This window comes from Monodelphis domestica, chromosome 7, assembly GCF_027887165.1.
Source record: "Monodelphis domestica isolate mMonDom1 chromosome 7, mMonDom1.pri, whole genome shotgun sequence".
NCBI lineage: Eukaryota > Metazoa > Chordata > Mammalia > Didelphimorphia > Didelphidae > Monodelphis > Monodelphis domestica.
Window position 1 is genome coordinate 145,338,029 of NC_077233.1, and position 16,867 is coordinate 145,354,895.

Consider the following 16,867-nt stretch of genomic DNA (forward strand, 5'->3'; position numbering starts at 1 on the left):
CTGGGTTTGTACCCCAAAGAGATAATAAGGAAAAATACATGTACAAGAATATTCATAGCCGCACCATTTGTGGTGGCAAAAAATTGGAAAATGAGGGAATGCCCTCCAATTGGGGAATGGCTGAACAAATTGTGGTATCTATTAGTGATAGAATACTATTGTGCTCAAAGGAATAATAAACTGGAAGAATTGCATGCGAACTGGAATGACCTCCAGGAATGATGCAGTGAAAAGATCAGAACCAGGAGAACATTATACACAGAGATGGATACACTGTGGTACAATAGAATGTAACGGACTTCTCTACTAGCAGCAATGCAATGATCCAGGACAATTCTGAGGGACTTATGAAAAGGAACGCTATCCACATGCAGAGAAATAACTGTGGGAATAGAAACACAGAAGAAAAACAACTGCTTGATCACCTGGGTTGATGGGGATATGATTGGAGATGTAGACTCTAAATGATCCCCCCTAATGCAAATATTAATAATATGGAAATGGGTCTTGATCAATGACACATGTAAAACCCAGTGTAATTGAGCATTAGCTACAGGGAAAGGGAGGGAAAATGTAACCATGGAAAAATATTCTAAATTAATTAAATAAAATTTTCTGTTCAAAAAAATTAAAAATAAAATATAAATTAAAAAATAATTACGTTCTATAATTTTCAATAACATTTCTAGCTCTCAAACACACACCATTAGATGGACTAGGTTGATGAAAAGCAATCACAGAATACAGAATGGGTTGTAGAGAAACTATTTTGTCTTAGACCTACTCTTTTTTTCCTCAGAATTGAATCGCTCCTATGTAGTAGATACCAAGAACAGCCACAGTATTCAAGATGCTTTTGGGTTTTAGGGAAAGAAAAGTATAGACACAAATCGAGTAGCTGTTCTATTGAATTCTCACTTCATCAGAATACAGAAATACCTAAAGATTTTCCAGGATACCTAAACAACTACACTTGTGCTACCCATTACCCATTGTAGAAAAGGTTTATTTGGGTCAATTTCTCTACAGCAAAACCAATTCTGCCCAAAGGCAATGAGGTTGTGGCCAGCATTATATCTGTGATGTGTGGCTCAAAGTCCTCCAAAGACCAGGTTCAACCCTGGTCAGTAAATCAAGGCTACTCACTGTAGTATTGTTCTATGTGGGCTTTTTCATTTTAGCATCAGACTTCTCCAAATTAGGGATAATGTAATAATTCAATATTTGCCTTTGACTAGGGGAAAATAGTGTATAATTGTCATAGGAATTGCAACACCCTCCTCAACGGTGAATGATAGGAATATTGGAATGCAGAAAAGGTGCTGTGTGGAAGAGTGAGGAAAAAAACAAACAAACAGATTTGCCTTGGAAGGCAAGGGACAGAATGCAGGAGGAAAATTTGGAATTCTGGTACAGTTTATGGACAGCCAGGAGGAAGGGGGAAGGAGAGGGAGAGAGTAGGGAGACAGTCACAGAGGTTAGACTTAGCTCTCTCTACTCCAGACCTCAGACATCCTACTTTGGGTCCTGTTGTCCTGTGAGCTTCAGCCAGCAATTCCTTCATCCCACAGATGTCTTTGAACTCCTGTGAAGACTACAAAATACCATCTCGATATCTTCAGGTGTGCTACTTTACCTCTGCTATCAATAACCTAAACTTGTGGTGACCTGATTTGTCTGGTCACTAGTTCCTTATCCAACTACTAGATTTGTACTTCATCAAAGTCTTTTGTTGGTGGGCATAGCCTAGGTAGTTAGAAATATTGGAAAAGAGGTTGAGAGGAAGTTAGTGCAGCTCCAGCTTTGCTGGAGGCTGAAGAGATCCTTGTGAATCAGAGGGATCTGGGACAGATGGAGTTTAAAAGCTTAGGGAACTTCCTAGCCCAAGCTATCTTTCCCAAGCTCCTACTTATCTGCTTTAATAAAACTATTGTTTGTTTAAGAGAAGTCAGATCAGCTTGCTAGAGCTCCAGGCCTTAGGGTAGCCATCTTGCCCTTAGGCCAGGGAGGAGCAGCTAAAACAATTTGATATTTTACAAACCTTTTGTAACAGTAAAATTACCATCTTATAGGTGGGATTGTATAATTGTTACTACCAGCCCTCCTGGCTGAGGACTACTTTAGGTATTTTCTCTAACCTCTTTCACATTTCTCTACTTTATTGTTTCCCTTCTATTTTGGAAAATAAACTTCTGACTTGAGATATAATAATTTCGGGACCACACTATTTCATGTAATTTAAGACCAACCATTAAATTTTACCTTTATAGTAGAAACCTCACACAGAAGATCTGTGTTCATAGGATATTTATTTAGAGAATGTTTTTGTGAGATACTGTGTTTCTCCAAATCTGTATCCAGAGGTAGGGATTTGGGTGTGTAACATCCTCTTTAAAATTAGCTTCCCAGTTTTCTTTTTTGTACACCAAAAGTTCCATCTTTGAGGTATTTGGTATGATCCCTCTTAGAGGTTCTTAGAAGTTCAGGTTTCCTAGGCTGGTGATTGTGAGGGAGGCCTGAGCAGGAAAGCTGCCTGGCCTTGGAAGTTCAGAACCACAAATATGCCAAGATCCCAGCTGCAGTGGGTACCAGATAAGAACTTAGAGGCCAGGAAGACCCTGTAACATAAAAATGTCAAGGTTCCAAGAATAGTATACCAGCAACGTTCCAACAATGGTATGCAACAGATAAAGGACTGGAAGGAGAGGGGGCCATACATGCTAAAGAGTATTTAAGGCCGAGTCTTCAGGAGGGAACTGGGAACTCTGAAGTTTGAGTTTCCACTGGTGCGCACCAGTACAATAAATGACCCTTTTGCCTGATTGCATTGTCTACGGGTCTTCCTTGGTGGTGGGCGAATACCGGACCCCAATAATTGGTAGGGACCAAGAGATTATCTATTACTTCTGCTTCTAGATCTATGTTTGGGTACAGTAATTTATAGAGTCAATTAGATATATATGGGACTATTTCCCAATATGAGTTTGGTTACAAGTTTACAAGGATAATTTTATAATCTCAGGTACTCTGGTAGAGGTTGTACCCAAACATGTATCTGTGAAGTTATATTTGTTTCCTATACAGGAGATTGATTTTAGAGGCAAAAACAAAAGGAATGAGAATCAATCAAAACTACATTTAATTGATTTCCAATTTTCCCAGCAATTTTTGTCAAATATGGAGTATTTTCTCAGACATTTGTATATTAGGGCTTTTCCAACATATTTCTGATTCTTTCTTGTCTAGTGTTTTATTGAGCTATTTTTCCACTTTTAAACTAGTACTAAGTAGTTCAAAGATTATTCCTTTATAAAATAGTTTAAAGTGAAAATGCTATTAAATGTTCATTTCTACTTTATAAAAAAAATCATTTTTATTGAAGTTATTTGTTTTGATATCATAATTTCCCCCTGTAACTCTCCTCACCCTCTCAGAGAGTCATCCCATATAACAAATATTTTTAAAGACAAAAATAAAAAACAAAAAGACAAGGAAATCAGCATGACTGCTCAATACCTTGAAAAAATCTGTACCACTCTATTGGACCTTCTACTTCTTCAAAGGGGTAAAGTGGAGATGTTTTCTCATAGTTCTTCTTTCAAGTCAGACTTTTTTTATAATTTTGTAACATTCATTTTAGAATTTTTTGTGGATAATCTTTCCATTTCTATTATTGTGATCACTGTTTATATCATTTTCTTGGTTTTGCTTCCTTCCATCAGCATCAATTCATCTAGATCAGTAATGGCAAACCTTTTAGAATTGGAGTACTGGGCCCCACCCCCATGCTACCCCAGACTGAGGGCCAAGCCCCACCCCCTTAGCCCCTCCTTACTCCAGACTGGGGAAAGAAGAAGCATTCCCACTGGGTGGCTGGACAGAAGGGTGGGTGAAGTGAGGAATGTCCTCAGGTGCATGGAGAAGGAGAAGGGAACAGCTCCACCCTGAGTCCCTTTGGCTTTCTAGGAACAAACTCTGCCCAGTGACTGCAGGTGTGCCCACAAGAGGGATTCTGTGTGCCCTTTTTGGCACATGTGCCATAGATTTGCCATCATAGATCTAGATTTTTCTGTGCATCTGGATTTATCATATTCATCATTTTGTACCACTGTAATGGAGGGTGGTTTGGGGAATGGGATTAGATGTTTAATTATAGGTCAGTATCAGAAGGATAACTGTTTTGAAAAGGCCAAATGTGGACTGGCAGGCTAACAGCTCCAGTCCAGGCAACAAACACAGACCACTAAATAACAGGGACAGATGTTGGATTTATTAAACTAGGGAAAGTGAAAAGGGTATTTGGATAATTCTAAGCTAATGTCAAATGCCTACCCCCACCCCCACCCCCAGATCTAAATATCCTCTTCACAGATTTAAACTACACTAATCCTTATCTTATCTAAAGACTCCAGACCCTAATATAAATGAACCTACACTAACTCCTGTGGTCTCGGATCCAGCCGAGCCCACAGATCCAGAGGGTACTTGGAAGGTGGAACAGCTAGGTGGAAATGAGAGATGGAAGGCAGCTGTATGTGTGTATCTGCCAGGGGCAAGGCTCTGCATGAAGTGACTGCTTTGCCATGCCCAGGTTTAGCCTTTACTTTTATACCCATTTTCTTGGCACACAGTTATATTATTCAACATACATGTTCAAGTAAAGATAATTAGATAAGTGATACATTAACTTTTAGCAAATTGTTTGATTTACATTCTGAGATCATTCTATATATTTATATGATAACTATTGATTCTCACAGGATACACAAAGGTTCTACATGAGATAAATGATTTCATCACAGTTGGCTTAATTTTCTCATTAATCTGAGAGGAGCTTTGAGCTTACAATCAAGGAAAATCACTTATTATTTTTAATAAAACAATCAATCAGATATCCTAAAGACAATTAACAATCATAGCTGTGAAATTGAGAGATCAAAGGGGTACTGAAAACACAATTCAGATTTAACATTAGGCTGATCATTTTTCAGGGTTTGTTAGGGAGTTTTTCAAGGAGGGTTTTGGTTGGTAAAATCAAGTCACTGAGGCATGATGAAACATGGATTACCAAAGCATTTTGTACAGGTCTTTCCTGTGAATGATTTATGTACTGGCTTAGGAGAATAAGTTTCTGTACAGTGGAACAGGGGATTTTCTGGGTACAACTTGGGAGCACAGCTTTTGCTGGGAATTATATACCTAAGCAAAAGTTAACATGGTCTTTTGGGTTTGGTTTTGAGAGTCTGATCTTTTGGTGATATTTTGGGCGGAAATGTACAAGCATTTTGCTCTAATATTACCTTTTCTGAGACTAGGGAGAGGACAACAATCATGTCAATTCCATTAGTTAAGGATGTTGATGACAGAAGTCATACAGAGAGGGCTGAGTGGGCAATTCCATCCTGCCAAGGAGTCACTTTGTGACTTCCTGGTTTCCATGAGTGATTATATAAAAAAATCGTGGCCTGATAGCTCCCAGCAACTAACCCCCCAAAACCCCTTTTGATGATAATAAAGGTAATGGGATTTGGCAGTTAGGCAGGACAGGACACAGGAGAAGTCCTGGATCCAGATGAATTCCAAACTTAATCTTATAGACAGATGGCCCCAGGATCATCCCAGGAAGCTCTGTAGATATCAACCAGCCAGCAGGGAAGCAAGAAGGATGGAAAAGATAAGGTAGAAACAGCCATCAAGGGAAAACAGTCAGTCCTTCCTGGTCAAACTAGAGAAAGACCCAGCTCCAACCTCAGTTAACTGTCTCACACTTTCCCCCCCACATTCTAGAATCTTTTCTCTGAATCTGCATCTCCCTACAGACCCATCATATTCTCAAATCCTCTCTGTTTTATAACGCCACACAGTAAATAGCATATTCCAGTTGCCAAAAAAAAAAAATTTGCTAGTAATAGCCAAATGAAATATTACTCCAAAAGACTAATGATAAGAAAAATGCAAATTGAAACAACTTTGAGATTTTACCATATGCAGAGAAATTGGCAAAGATATTAAAAGATGGGACTAGTAAATTTTAGAAGAGTTATGGAAAGATGAACACACTAATACATTATTGGTGAATTTGTAGATGGTCTAGGTATTCTAGAAAGCGAATTATTATTACGTGAAGAAAATTACTAAAATGCTCATACTTTTTGACCTAGAGATTCTATTGTTAGGGATATATAGTACTTTGAGAAGGTCAATGACAAAAAAACAGAACTCCATATGTGCCAAAATACTTACAGCAGCACTTTTTATAGTAGCAAAGAATTAGAAACAACGTAGATGCCCCTCAATTAGGAAACAACTAAATACATTATGGTTCATAAATGTAATATAATAAAAAATAAGAGCTCATGTATATCAAAACTACAGAGAAGCATGAAAAGACCTGTGAAGAGTAACAAAGTGAAGTAATCTGAACCAATAACTTTTTTTTTTAACTCTTACCTTCTGTCCTAGAATCAATACAAGTATTGGTTCCAAAGCAAAAGAGCAGTAAGATTAGGCAACTGGGGTTAAGTGACTTGTCCAAGGTCACCCAGCTAGGAAGTTTCTGAGGTCATATTTGAACCCGGGTCCTCCCAAATCCAAGCCGGACACTCTATGCACTGACTTCCTACCTGCCTTTTTCTCTGCTTTGAAAAATTCTTTATTATAAAGTTTGACTGTTTGGGAACAGGTTTGGGATACAATGGGAAAAGTTGGTGATATAAAAATAAAAGATAGTAAAATGTATTTTTTAAAACTACATAGGTATTTAGGATAATAAGAGTTTTCCAAGAGAGTACAAGAGGATTTGGGGTTTTTTTTCCAAGTAAGAATTAAAGGCCTACTTATGAAAGTACTTATAGCTTTTTCCCTTGGGATAATACATAAGAATACTAACTCGGGTTTTTCAGGGAAGGGAGAAATAAATTTCTAGTATAGAAAAATGCTAACATGGGGGGAAAAGCCTTAATTATGAATATAGTCACATATAAGTGTGTATATGTACATAAATATCCTATAAAAAGCAATATTATTTCATTTACATTCCCCAGAGGAAGGACAGCACTTTCATTAACAAAATTCTAAAGAAGTAAACCATAAATCACACTTTGGAATGAATTGTGGTAATCATAGTTTAACTGGTCCTATAACAGTTTCTTTCTTTGATTCATATCATGTACTACCCTTGAGTAAAACTCTGGGAAAGTCTCTAAAACAAAGTTTAATTAAACATTACTTGTGCCTAAGTCTTCCCAGATGTGGATAATAGGGTCCTCTCCAAAAAAAGGGATTCAATATACAATATGGGTATCATATATGAGAGCTTTATATTTCACCTACCACATAAAATGGATATGATATGAACTACTAACAGGTCTTCAGGAACAAATACAAAAAATATAAGATTCAAAATCCCATTAGACTAGTTTACCCCAAGATATAAATATACTCAGTGGGACTATTGAACAAATACTCCCCATTTCTCTCACACCTAAATTGGTCAAGCATTTCACAGCAATATCATGAAAGGTAAGCAAGGTCCAGATGTCTTTTGCCATTGTCTTTAATGTAATTATGGATTGCTGGTCCTAGAAATGGGAAGAACTGAGTTCAAATTTGGCCTCAGGCACTTAGTAGCTCTGTAACTCTGGGAAAGTCACTCAACCCTCTTTGCCTCATTTTTTTTTTTGTCATTTGCAAGATAAGCTGGAGAATGAATTGGCAAATCACTCCAGTATATTTGCCAAGAAAACCCCATATAGGGTAACAAAAAGTAAAATACAACTAAAAAATGATGGAACAACAAGTCATTGTATATTTGTATTATATATTGTATATATTATCATATAATTGTGTATATATATATATATATTGTAGCAGACCGCTCCCTGGCTATGGGCAAGGGGAAAACAGTATGTGCAGATTGCTCAGTCTTGGGCATGCTCAGTAGTGCTCATGGCTGGGAAGGCCTCTGACCCTTGACCCCAGCTTCTCCCAGGTTAGGCGGGAAAACAGGTTTCTTTGTTCTCACCTGGTTAAGAGAAACCACACCTGCGCCTTGTCATTGACCAATGAGGGTCATCCCTATGTACTGTGTATATTTGCATATCAAAAACTATATCTAGCCCAGCAGGCTCCGCCTTCTCTCTCTCTGCTCTCTGCCCTCTGCTCTCTGCTCGCTCCTTCTCTTTCAGGCTACCTGATGGCTGTCCTTGCAGGAGCTTGGCCTCTGGCCAAGCTCCATCTTTAATCTTTCTCTATTCACCTCTCTGACCTGCGTGGTATGGATCTCAGGACTGGAAAAGCCTACAGAATTGGTCCTTTGATCAGAGCTTAGCTGTGGCTCATTGATAATTAATAAAGACTCATCCTGAACACCTCATATCTCTATTAGGACTCCGTCACTTCCCTCGTGGTATCAAAAACTTCTATCCTGTCTCTATCTTCCTACCTTGTGGCTTCTCTCACCTCAGAGAGAGCTACATATATATATATAATTCTCCTGGTTCTTCTTTCTTTACATCAGTTTATGCAAGTCTTTTCATACTTCTTTGAATTTCTCCTATTATTTCTTATGGCATAATAATATACTATCTTATTCTGCTAATTTGGTAAAAACACAGAACTATTAGTCAGAAAAACCAAGTGTTTAATCAGGATAGGGATAGGCCCAATATTCAGCTGCTACACAGAGCCCAGTGCCAAGATCTACACAGGACCTACACCCTGGGGACCACAGGGATATATCCCTAGGAGAAGGCACCATGCTAGATACCAGCTCCTAAGAGGGGCAAAACTTGAGAATCGTTTATATCCTCTGGAGAACTAGGTACTGCAAGCATGCATAGACAAAGTGCAAGCAGGCATCGAAGAAGTCTGCAGCCAGCCTCATTGGTATCAGGGAGCTGGTCAACTATAACAATTACAAAGGAAAGGGTCAAACTAAGAGCTGGGCTTCCTGAGAGAGGACTTTAATACAATGGGAGAAGCTTCTAAAATAAATAAAGGCACTCAACATTTTTACTATATCAACTAATCCCACCTACAATAGGGCCCTCAAACAGTTTAAGGTCTATATAATTCAACCCAAAACAGGTGTGCCTTATACTGGAGTTTCTCAAAGGGCAGGGGTAAAACTGAGGTATCCAGATTTCACATTGACAATTCACAGTCTACATTTTGTTTGTACAGCTTTTCCCCAATCAGTAGACATCATTTTATTTCCATTTGTTTGCTACTACTACAAAGAGAGTAACAGTGATCATAAGAATTTTGATCTATCAATATCTATCTGAAGTGGGGCACTTCATAAAATGAGTCTAGACACCCAAAAATTAAATTATTGGAACTATTATTGGAATTATTCAATTATTGGAATGATTTTTTATTGATTGATAAAGAATAAAGAATCTACCAGCTGGGACAGACTTCCCTAGTGGAAGTTGCATCAGACTGACATTACAGGGTAGTTTATATAGGTTACAAGATACAAAGTTATTTCCTTTCACATACAGGTTCTTATTTGACAATAAAAAAAAACCTTATCACAGACACAGGTATGTGTGGTCAGTGATGAGTGGACAATACTCAGGTTATTCAAGGGTTGTTTACTTTCACATGTACTTAAATCTCTTATCCCTAGTTAGCTATATATTACCTTGCATTCCATCCTGACCTCTTTGATATTCCTGAAGTAACTTTGTTCCGGGACCTTCCTGATTTGCTGGGGACATCTACAGAGTCGCAGTAGGGGACAGTTTAGAACTGTCGGGGGACAGCTTAGAGCTGTCGGAGAACAGCTATGGAGTCGCAAAAAAGAAAGAGTGGAACATTATCAAAGAGGGATAATGAACGTTTATTGTAAGCAGAACACCAGATTTAAAGCTCTTCTCGAGAGACACAATCTATCCTCCCCAATCCTCCCCAGAGTGTGAACAGGGGAGTTAACCCTTTTCCAGGAAATCTTGGAACTGTTCATGCAGCCTTGAACTGAGATTACTATGTTTTGGCATGCTCAGCAGGAATGGTAGGTCACAAACACCTGGGAAGAGGAACTATTCCCATGAGGTCATGAAAGGTTCACTGCACTAATTCTCATCCTTAGGCTAATTAGAGTCTAGTCTGCTGCCTGTATAAGCTGCTTGACCTCCTGGGGGGGCTGGGGCTGTTTCCTAAAAAATGAAGGGAGGGATTGATCTGCTTTATCTACTTCAATTTTATTATTTTCCCTTATTCAGTCTACTTCATTCCCTCCTCTTCTTGTTCATGAGTCAAACTCTTGACTCATCAGATAAAGGAGAGTAATGCAATCACAGGACCAAAAGCTTAACAGCTTGAAGACTCTGCTGGATATAGGTCATGAGACAGTTGATCAGGCAGGATCCAATTAAAAGGCCCACTATTACTAATATGAATGGTCCTGCCAGGGCCATGATTAGGGTGGTCAGCCACGGAGACCAAGAAGAAAGACTAGAATACCAGTTGGTGGGGTGAGTATTAGTCCATTCCTCTCTTATATCCTTCCTCAGAGCAGGGCTAGGGATTCCTGTGTAATTCCAGAATGATTAGCATAGAAACAGCAGAATTCTCCAAAGCCATACAGAGTCCACCCTGCTTAAAGAAAAGGAAGTCCAAATCAATCTGGTGAGAGAGGGACTGGAGATTTTGGCTTCCCTGAACCAGGGCTATGGTGCTTAAAGCCTCAGTTTCTTCTATACTCAGCTCTACCAAAATTGGAATGAGAATGGGCACTCTATGACATCGGACAAGGCCCACCAGGTATTCACCAGTCTGCATCCCTTCAAAATATTCTCTACTGGGGGCAGCTGGGTAGCTCAGTGGTTTGAGAGCCAGGCCTAGAGACAGGAGGTCTTAGGTTCAAATCTGGCCTCAGCTACTTCCTAGCTGTGTGACCCTGGGCAAGTCACTTGACCCCCATTGCCTAGCCCTTAACACTCTTCTGCCTTGAAGCCAATACACAGTATTGACCCCAAAACAGAAGGTAAGGGTTTAAAAAAAAATGTTCTCTACCACCTTCTCCTGAATAATAGTAAACCTGGGAAATAATATGAACTAGGATACTGGGTTACCTGCAGATTCCTTTGTTCTTAAGGTATGAGGGGATAGACAAGGCATGAGGCCCGTGTTATAGGCCAATCATGTACCAGGAGGGGCTTTCCAGTGCCAAATCTCATAAGGGTCACAGGTAGGTGCAGTGACAAGGCTGACCCAGTGAAATTCACCAAGCATATTGCAGGGAGTTGTCCTTGCCATAGACAAGCATATAAATGAACTTGAACTAACATCAATTTCCCCATTTGTACCACCAACCAGGAACTTGTAAGAGCATATAGGATCCCTCCAGCCCATTCCTAGGAGGCTTCATTATCCTATCTCAATTCCCCCTCTACCAGTAACAGAGTCAAACCTTTGACTCAGTGTCAGGTAAGGTATATGGTGAGAGCAAAGGAATTTTCCTGCCTATAGTTTGCCTGAAAAACTTCTACACTTTGGAGGTACAATGTCCCATGCTATCCCTGGGGTATAATGTCCCATGCTGTTCCTGGGGTACAAAGTCCCATGATGTCTTGTGAATGTTAGATTTATTCCACCCTGCTTAGTCTAACAAAACAGGAATGTCTACAGCCCTACTTAAGAATTAAATGTTGAGAAGGATGGCCTATGACAGACATGTGCTAGCAAATGACAAATCAGAAACAACTGACAGACCCCTGGGCTGTCCTAAATTAAGCTTAAGCTACCATTGGTACATGTGAGACACAGGAAGTGATGTAAAAAGTGGTCTATATATTTCGCATCACTTCCTCTCTCCTCTCTCTTTTCACAGAAAGGTGACTCTGGCTTTTGCAGTAGAGAGGTGGCTGGTGGCAGCATGCTGAGCATCTTGGCATCTTGGTGTGGCTGCAGCTATTGTCTAGGTTTGGCAGTGAGCATCATTGATACAGTAACTGAGAAAAGCTTAATATCATAGGTCAGCTGAGGTGTCTTCTCTGAGCTCTCTTGGAGTTTAGGCTGATTCCTTTTTCCTTTACCTTCCAAAACACTATCCTCTTAGGAAGCCCCTAATCTTCTGAGGAGGCCTCGTGTCAGAGGTCTTTGAACTCCCCTTGGCATAGGCTAGGCCGGAGAAATCCTATACCCTTTTCCCTCTCTCTTCTTCTTAATTCCCTTCCTCTATATTAATTAAACCACCATTAAATTTCCAAACTGACTTGAGTATTGTAAAGATTAAAATTTAGGGGAGATGGGGAGACTGAGGCAGGTAGAAATTAGTTTCTCTCTGCAAGGAATATATATTTTTTAGAGGTTTATTAAAGGTTAAAGATTAAGAATATACAAGTAAGAAACATGTGCCTAGGCCAGAGGCCTAGACAAAATAACCTCACATCATGGAAGAGACGCCTCTGCTCCAAAAACGGAAGTCCAAAAAGGCCGAGCCCTTCAAAAGCCTTTGCTTAAATATCTTCTTGATCTCGGCCCAGGTGAGATTACAAGGCATTCTGGGGAAGTGGAGCAAAGGCTCATGGGGATTGTAGTCCTGTATTCGAGTCTATTTTTTACAGTATTTTCGTACTTTCTTCCAAAGAGACAGGCCCAACCAGCTTTGGTGAGCCAGCCAGGATTTCCAACCTATTTTGTCGAAAATTTGGGAAAAAGAAGGCAGTTGGAGGTGTCATAGAAGTTTCAGAGAAATTGGGCCTACATACATTTCAAAGCCTGTGTGGCTGTGGAAAACAGCCGTTTTGAGGGGGCAGCTGGGTAGCTCAGTGGATTGAGAGCCAGGCCTAGAGACTGGAGGTCCTAGGTTCAAATCTGGCCTCAGACACTTCCCAGCTGTATGACCTTGGGCAAGTCACTTGACCCCCATTGCCTAGCCCTTAACACTCTTCTGCCTTGGAGCCAATACACAGTATTGACTCCAAGATGGCCTTTTTTTTTTTTTTTTAAACCCTTACCTTCCGTCTTGGAGTCAATACTGTGTATTGGCTCCAAGGCAGAAGAGTGGTAAGGGCTAGGCAATGGGGGTCAAGTGACTTGCCCAGGGTCACACAGCTGGGAAGTGGCTGAGGCCAGATTTGAACCTAGGACCTCCCGTCTCTAGGACTGGCTCTTAATCCACTGAGCTACCCAGCTGCCCTCAAGATGGCCATTTTGAGAGCAGTGTTGAGTGCAACTAATCTGCCTAGTAACACCACAGCCAAAATAAACCCCTCCTTCTGAAGGGAGGAGACAACTCTTAAAGGGCCAGACTTAAAAACATTTTTTCTGTTGCAAAAGGCTTTTCAAGATATAAGACGACAAAGAAACTATTACTTGCCATAGGTTATCTAGGCTGGATTGGACATTTCTTTTATATGTTTAACAAATTATTTTTTGTCAAGATTCCAAATTATATTTATTTTCTGCTTAAGATCTATGAAAGTTTGCAATGGCAATAAGTATAAACTGCTTGATTTCATTCATTTCCACATATGCTAGAGCATTATTCTTCTTAATCCAGTTATACTATGCCCTAAAAAAAAAAAGGTGTGCATCTACTTTATGGGAAAAAAGCAAAAGACAATATAATGGCCATGATGATTTTAGCCATGAGGGAGGAGATGACACAACTAAAGCAAATGATTAAGCAACTGATTGAGGAGAAACAAAGTGGCAAATATATTAACACACAACATGATATACCTAAAAATAACAATGCAGTTAAGCAAGAAAATACAGATGGGGCTGAAGGTGGAATACCAATATTGCCACTAAGAGATCAAACAAGCCTACAACCAGATAGTGGCATGATTCATAATAAAATGCATAAACCATTTTCAACAGCTGACCTTGAAAGTTTGAAAAAACAGATGCCTTCCTGGTTTTCAGAACCTATGAGATGTTTGAAAGAATTTAAAAGAGCAATTAGGTTTTATGATCCAGATTTCCAGGACACTGAAATTCTTTCAGAATTATTTTGAAAAAGGGGAAAAAACCAATTCATTGATGAAACTAGAAACAATCCAAATTTAACATCATGGCCAGAGAACACAGAACCAAGGATCATGATAAAAGTGGATAATGAGATCTACCCAGCTCTTATCAATACAGGGGCAACTAAATTTGTTTTAAAAACATCTCTTGAAGACAGCCAAATCACAAGTTACGTACAAATAATGGGAGCTACAGGGAAAAAACAGAGAGTACCAAAAATAAAATTAAAAATGGTAACTCTAAGACCCCTAACAACATATCACACATTCTTGTTAATCCCAGAATGCCCAATCAACATTCTTGGGAGAGATTTTTTGTGTAAAATTGGAGCAACTATTGTAAGAGTTAAAATGGTTGAGGTCATAAACTGTAATGATTAAAATAGTGGAAGACATAAATTGTGGCAGATAAAAGAGTGGATGAGTAAATTGTGACTGCAGAAAATATGTTTTCACTACAGTGTCTTGTTTTTAAATCAATATAGAAGGTGGTCGCCAGGGAAATATTCCCAATTATTATAATATACCCAAGTCAACTGGGTTTTATAGAGATTTTTATTAATACAAATGTGGAATTAAGAAAATGAGAGAGAATAAGAAAGGAATAAGTATGAAGGGCCTTAAGCCAACATGGCCTAGACCTGAGTCTTAAGAGAGAGAGATCAGTCAGTCCTTAATCACTCACCACAAGATCTGTTCAAGCAAGAATATAGACACCAGTTCAGTCAGCCATCCTTCTCCAGAGAGAGATTCTTCTGACTGAACTCAAGAGACTGTCCCAAGAGCCTGTTTCCAGAGCTCTCCTTGGAGACTCCTCTCCCAACAGCCTCCTTAGAGACTGGTTTTTCTTTTAAGAGCCTGTCATCTCCTTATATAGGGAATTTTCCCCTATGTCACCTCCCCTAAGTTCTTCCATCTACCAATCACAGTAGATATTTTTCAAAGGACAGACAATTCTTAGTCCACACCTAAGAAGGTGTAAATTTTTGAGTAATTCACACCAGGAAAGCTCAGACTAAGTTTCTCAGCTCTTTGTTCCTTGTAAATTTACAAGTTGCTTGACTTTTATAGGTACTTATCTTAAGAACTTTTTGCCTTATTATAAGTATGGGTTTAAGTACTTTTCATTGTTCAAAAAAGAGTTTGAAACTTTATCTTCCCCTAGGGCAGACTTAAGTAGGTGAAGTAGAGTTCTCACATTCCTGATCTAAGTAGAGTTCACTGCCCAAATGGGGAATGGTCTTAATCCAATCTTATGAAGTAGGGTCTGGGAATTTTTAAGGTTCACACTATTCAATGTGATAAATTGGGGAAAATCTTTCTACATCTACCCAAAGACTCTTTAAAATATTATCCTTTGCTGTTCATGGGGCAAGTGGATAATGAACAAGTCCAGAACGAAGGTACAATATTTGAAATACCAAGTGATATACCAGAAGGACTTTGGGCTACACATTCTACAGATGTAGGGATTCTAAAGTCAGCAACACCAGTAAAAGTAGAAGTTAAAGAAGGGACACCACCAAGGATACCACAATACAAACTAAGTAAAGAAACCATAGATGGAATCAACCCAATTTTCCAAAGCTTGTTGGATCAGAAAATTTTATTCCCAACAATTTCAGAATACAATACACCAATAATACCCATAAAGAAAACTTCAGAGCTGGTTGGGCCTGACACTTCAGGCTGAAGAAAGTAGAGGCACATCTATCCAGACGGGAAAGGACAAGTTCCTCCCACTCCCAATGCCAGAAGGAAGTGCTCTAGTCACAAGACCAACTGCCACTTCCAGTTGCCCCTTCCCCCACAAATTCTCAGTCTTGACAATTTCCTCTCTCTCTAATATTCCCACTATTACTTGTTCCAACACAGTGTCAGAAAGTCCATAACTTGTTCTAGTTTCCTTTCCACAAACCATTTGATCACTGGTGAGACAGCTAGCTCAAAGTATAAAAAGAGCTTAGCAATTTTTCTAACATAATTGCAAAATTATTTCCAGAATGGGTGAACCAATGGTGGATGTGGCTTTACCAATAGCATAAGAATTTAAACTTTGCAATTTAAAATACTAATCATTATACATACCCCCCCTGAAGCAGATGATTGAAAAACACAGGGATCACTTAGGGATGCATGGCTGAGTTATGAGGTATATGAATCAATTGGCAAGGGAAATCAAAAACATAAAAAAAAAGTTCAAATAGAAGAGAAAATAATTTGTGGATGAAATATAGACTATCAAAGTCTTATGTGTAAAAATTCTAAGTAAAGGAAAAATAAATTTATAGCAGGTCCTTGAATCAGGGCCCAATTAAAGTGATATATGTAATTATGCACTTACTCGATTGGTAGCCAAGACTACAGAAAGTTGCCACATTACAAAAGACAGAATAGGGACTAGATTTTTGTGTGATAGGGAAGTGTCACTCCCTGGCCTGATTTGACCTTCACTCTCCTCCACAGACCACATGCGGAAGATCCAGAGTGAATTTTGGGATGTGGTGATTTGAATTGTGTGGGGTTGAATGCATTTGTTTTGTATGTATATGCTTATGCCAATGGGGACTGCCCCCTAACTGACTTTTTGTTAATGCGCCCAGCAATCATTGGTTTTGTTCTCTTTTCCTCTTGTCCTCAAATTGTTGTAATTTCAAAGTTGGTATGTTTACGGGACCCATTGGAGAGACTGGTCTTCCTCAGCTCTCAGGGGGTATGTATAATTGGAAATCTTTTACTCTTAAAAAAGAACTACATATCCCGAGGGTGTATGGGGTGCTCAGGGAGGAGTAGTATCTCTGGTATGGAGGGCTTGTCTTGCCCTCTTAGGGCAGCTCTCCAACCTCTGACCCTCACCTGACACCCAGCTCTCACTTATGGCT

The 16,867-nt window shown here is 39.3% G+C and overlaps 1 protein-coding gene across 3 annotated transcripts in view; it reads right to left on the reverse strand.

Annotated features, from left to right (window-relative positions):
- Window positions 1-9,788, reverse strand: part of FAM234A (family with sequence similarity 234 member A) — a 91,474-nt gene extending 81,686 nt beyond the window's left edge. For 2 of the 3 annotated variants that reach the window (XM_007499184.3, XM_007499183.3), the window contains exon 1: window positions 9,650-9,754. Coding sequence is in view for 1 of the 3 variants with exons in the window: in XM_056805761.1 (XP_056661739.1) it covers window positions 9,650-9,725 (76 nt within the window). In the remaining 2 variants the exon portion in view is untranslated. Of the gene's footprint in view, window positions 1-9,649 lie in introns of all 3 variants that reach the window. The other variant, XM_056805761.1, reaches the window with a different exon arrangement.
- Window positions 9,789-16,867: the final 7,079 nt, after the last annotated feature.